This window comes from Podarcis muralis, chromosome 5 (genome assembly GCF_964188315.1).
Source record: "Podarcis muralis chromosome 5, rPodMur119.hap1.1, whole genome shotgun sequence".
Taxonomy (NCBI): domain Eukaryota; kingdom Metazoa; phylum Chordata; class Lepidosauria; order Squamata; family Lacertidae; genus Podarcis; species Podarcis muralis.
In genome coordinates this window covers 429,151-433,702 of record NC_135659.1, presented here as the reverse complement: position 1 = coordinate 433,702, position 4,552 = coordinate 429,151, and the positions used below count along the sequence as shown (strand labels likewise).

At 47.4% G+C, this 4,552-nt stretch overlaps 1 protein-coding gene across 1 annotated transcript; it reads right to left on the bottom strand.

The window, feature by feature from the left end:
• Window positions 1-1,867: 1,867 nt before the first annotated feature.
• LOC144327677 (uncharacterized) lies at window positions 1,868-4,168 on the bottom strand. Its single transcript, XM_077928081.1, has one exon. It carries the CDS (start codon window positions 3,650-3,652, stop codon window positions 2,189-2,191), a length of 1,464 nt encoding a protein of 487 aa, XP_077784207.1. The 5' UTR covers window positions 3,653-4,168; the 3' UTR covers window positions 1,868-2,188.
• Between the last annotated feature and the right edge of the window lie 384 nt (window positions 4,169-4,552).

Below are 4,552 nucleotides of genomic sequence, written 5' to 3'. Positions count from 1 at the left end.
GAGCTTTGCGCCCGGGACGGGGAAATGGGAGTCAACAGACACTCAAGGAATAGTTTCAGAGAAAAGCTTTATTCTGCCATCCGGGGTGGCAGAAGGAGCAAGTGTGATAGATTCACAAAACAAGCATGAGTTCACAGCCATTTGCGCAGAGCATATATTCCCCTTCCAGTTCTCTCCCCTTTCTCCTCCTCCTCAAGAGTCCTGCCCCATTGTGATGAAATTCCAGTGCCTGTCTTCGGAGAACTTCCTGACATTAGTGACGAAGATACCTCCAGTGCTGAAGGACATGAAGAAGAAGTGGTTCTTGAAGATGATGCTCCACATCCATTTTCCCAAAAGGAGTTGAATGATCTAGTTCGCGACCTCAGCTTGTCAAAGGACTCTGCCGAACTGTTGGCATCCAGATTGAAGGGGAAAAAACTCCTCTCTGACATCAGCTTCTTCCGCAACAGGCATCAAGAGTACCTCCGTTTTTTCTCAGAAGAGAAGGACTTGGTGTACTGTGCAGATATTGCGCAGCTTCTGCTCAAGCTTGGAGTGCCACAGTACGAACCCAAAGATTGGAGACTGTTCATTGACAGCAGCAAGCGATCACTGAAATGTGTTCTGCTACACAACGGCAACCAGTTTGCCTCTATACCCCTGGCTCACTCGACTACACTGAAGGAGAACTATGAAGCAGTGAAGTATGTGCTGGAGAAAATTGGTTATGGTCAGCATAAGTGGTTTATTTGTGTTGACCTGAAGATGGTGAACTTTTTGTTGGGACAACAGTCTGGCTTCAATAAGTACCCATGTTTTCTGTGCATGTGGGATAGTAGGGACCGTGCTCAGCATTACACGAAGAAGGACTGGCCTGTGCGGGAGGAATTGGTGCCTTGCAAAGAAAGGAACGTCATCAATGACCCTCTGGTGGACAGAGACAGAATACTCTTCCCACCGCTGCACATCAAGCTCGGCTTAATCAAGCAGTTCACCAAAGGCTCTGGACAAGGATGGTGACTGCTTCACTTGTGGCAGGATTGACCATGGAGAAGTTGAAAGCTGGCATCTTTGATGGTCCTCAGATCCGTCAGCTCATCAGAGATCCAGAGGTCGGAAACTCAATGAAGGAAATGGAACTGGAAGCGTGGAAGGCATTTGTTCTGGTAGTGAAGAACTTTCTAAGCAACAATAAGGTCAGAAACTATGCAGAACTTGTCAACAACATGCTGACTGCTTTCAGAAACCTGGGCTGCAACATGAGCGTCAAGATGCACTACCTATTTTCACATATGGACCGGTTTCCTGAGAACCTGGGTTCAATGAGTGACGAGCAGGGGGAGAGATTCCATCAGGACATGAAAGAGATGGAGACCAGGTATCAGGGTCGCTGGGACGCAGTCATGATGGCTGACTACTGTTGGACTCTGAAGAGAGACCTCCCTGCCGCTGAGCATTCCAGGAGTTCCAAGATTCGGAAGTTCAAGCCCTGAAGTTTGAAAAATGGTGAAGCTGTTGCAAAGGTGTACTCGTTGTGAGGTTAAAATAAGGATCAGCCAGAGGCAGCAATTGGAGAATAAGAAGGTGAGGTTTATTGCCGGGCAATAAGGACCCAGTTGGAATCTTTTCCAAAGAACTGGGACCCCGATTAACAGAAATCCAGAGGTCTTTATACCTGAGCAAATCACAGCAAATCATAGATCACGAGACAATCATGAAGGACTCACAATATTGTCAGCGAGAATCAGCCAATCAGCAAGCGGTTGTCACGCTACCTGACCCCTGGTTAAACCTCGGTCAGCACCGGGTTTTAGTTCTGCTTTCCGATTCTTGCAGTGACCCTCTGTCTAACCTTTCCCCTAGTTATGACAGGACCGACCGGAGCTTGGTCATTTTGTGGTTTTGCTCTTCCTGTTCTGTGGATTAATTTAGCCTGTATCTGAGGGGAATTTTGTACCAGAATCTCTGATTCATGTCTTTGTCCGGGGTACACAGATGTTTAGGGGAAAGGTCAGCTCCTAACTTTGCTGTTTCAAGCAGTTTGCAGTTTGCTAAGCACAGCTTCCCTTTTGATTCAAAATGGATTTTTGTACTGTAATCCTTGATTCGTGTAAGCATATTTGGATATATTGGTTACTGATAACTTGATTATATGGATAGCATAGGGGTAGCCCTTTTCCCTTGCTTCATTCCCCCCTTTTCAAGCTCAGAGAGAAGATTCATCTGACTCCTGAGCTTGAACACCACTCAGGACATCAGAATAAACTGTTGCTTCCTGCAAAGGGGCCTGTTCCTGCACTGGGACCTGCTCCCTATGCATTCGCTCGTAACCATCGTCTTCCTCTGGCTCATCTGGCACTGGTGGCAAAGCTCGGTATATTGCCAGAATCTGAGGGTCAGTGAGATGCTTAACATTGCGGGCTATCATTCCCCTAAGCAAAGACAGACAACAAGGGATTACAGAAAGAAACAACAGAAAAACAATTCCTCCTATGGTTAAGGCGGTCAGAATGCCATGCACCCACCCCTCTCCTGGGATCCATGACCATATCTTTCCCCAGGGATCCTGAGTGGGTGTGTTGTCAAGTACCAGAGACTGCAGTTTTCCCAATTCGTCCTCGATCGTCTTGTTGAGGTCGTGGAATTTAACCTGGCATTGACCTTTTGGGACAATTTTACAAAAACCGCCTGAGCGTGCAAGGAGGTAGTCCAAAACCAATCTATGGGTCATCGTCAGTTGGTTCAAATCCTCAACCTCTGACTGCAAGGAGCGCAAGACATGGGTGGTGGCATTGATAGTTTTCTCCAGCCTGCATGTAAGAGCAAACAGTGCCTTTCTATTTTGCTCAGCAACTATTCCTGGGTAAATCCCCATTGAGAGGAATCCTATGAATCCACCCCCAACGCTCCCTACAGAATTTGTCAGATAAATTTCATCTTCACAGTGTCCGCCTAGGGCCGCCCTTTTCCGTCTGCTTGCAAGATGAGGTACCTTGTGATTGACCTCCACTGCAACCGGAAAGGTGAAAGCCCCCACACCGACACACTGGAAATTTCCTGGGTGGAAATTTGTCGCCAATCCATCATATAGAAACCAGAGGTTAGGATCTTTAATCATCCAACCAGAACAAATGGACCCTTGTCCGGTGAAATTAACAGAGTATTGAGGAAAGTATGGGTATAAATCTGACGAGGTCGTATTGCCCTGGTAGGAGGCATTGTGGGAACCCCAAAGCCAAAATTTATCCGAGCATTGGGTATAATTTCCCAGCCATCCTTTGTCAATGTGGTACTTAACTTGGGGCCAATACTTCCATTTGGAATTCCATACTCCAGTGGCATGACAACAAAAACATAGACCTTTTGTGGTTCTGGTATATCTGATATATCGGTAGGGGATGTCATTCATTTCAGTAGGTGGGGCTGCAAAGAGACCACTCTGATTGTAAAGTAGGCCTGCCAAAACAACATCAGGATCCTTGATTAATCCTGGTATAAGGGACATGTCTGCTACCTTTCTCGGGTGTTCATAATATAGGGTAGCATTCTCCCCATATATCTGGAACATGTGTTCAGCATGGTTTATAAAGACATTACCTACTACCATTGGGCCTCTCTGGAGCCACAAGCACATCAATATCAACAGAAGCTTCATTTTCATTTTCCCCATGTATGCCTTCAAGGTTGAACCTTATCAGTTCCGGCTCTAGGTCGATGTTAATACTGTGATCCCTTTTGTATGCACAAAATACAATGATCAGGACCAGAAGAAGCGAAATTGCCACAACTATATAAGGTAGCAGGTACCAGAACATACCCTTTAGTGAGATATAGCCTCCCGCTCGGCCGCACCCAGTGGACTTATTGTTTGTCCCCAGGTTCTGGTCGAACTGGTGAGGTCAACTCACACCGTATACACTCTGCAACTGCTACCTTGAAGGGACCTGTGGGTGGTGGAGGGAAAACAGGTACAGTGACCAGTATAGCACCGGGAAATGCTCCTTGGGGTGGTGGGTAGGAGAAGCTTCGTATGGCCCTCCTTGGTTCCCCTGGCATGTACCTTCCCTTATGTGTGAACTATTGTCTTGGACCTGCCTGTGCCCAATATGGTATGTAGACTTCCCAAAGGAAGAAAGGGATGTAACAACCGTATGCAGTTACCCAATCCACCCACTTGTCATGGATGTCCCCCCTTTTGTCAATCCCTCTTATTGTTATTTGTACTAAGGGCTTATGAGCAAAGTCTGGCTGGAATCTGGGATTGACTGAAATTTTTACTGGTAGGGGTCCTCCCATACGCCGGTGCAGCTCCTCAATCTTCCGGTGTGCGTAGACTCACTAGCTTCCGGGTGCAGTGAGAGCAGACCTGTAGTCCCGTTGACCGTGCTCCTGCCCGCTTCCGGAGGGGCTAGGTGCAGGGTTGCCTGGTGAACTTCAACTTCAGAGGGTTAGATGGGTTCAGCTCACAGTTCCAATGACCCTCAGACCGCTTCAGACGAGAATGATGAATCCACGGGGTTACTTCCGCTACCTTTACCGCAGTAGGTGTGGCCAGCAGAACTGTGTAGGG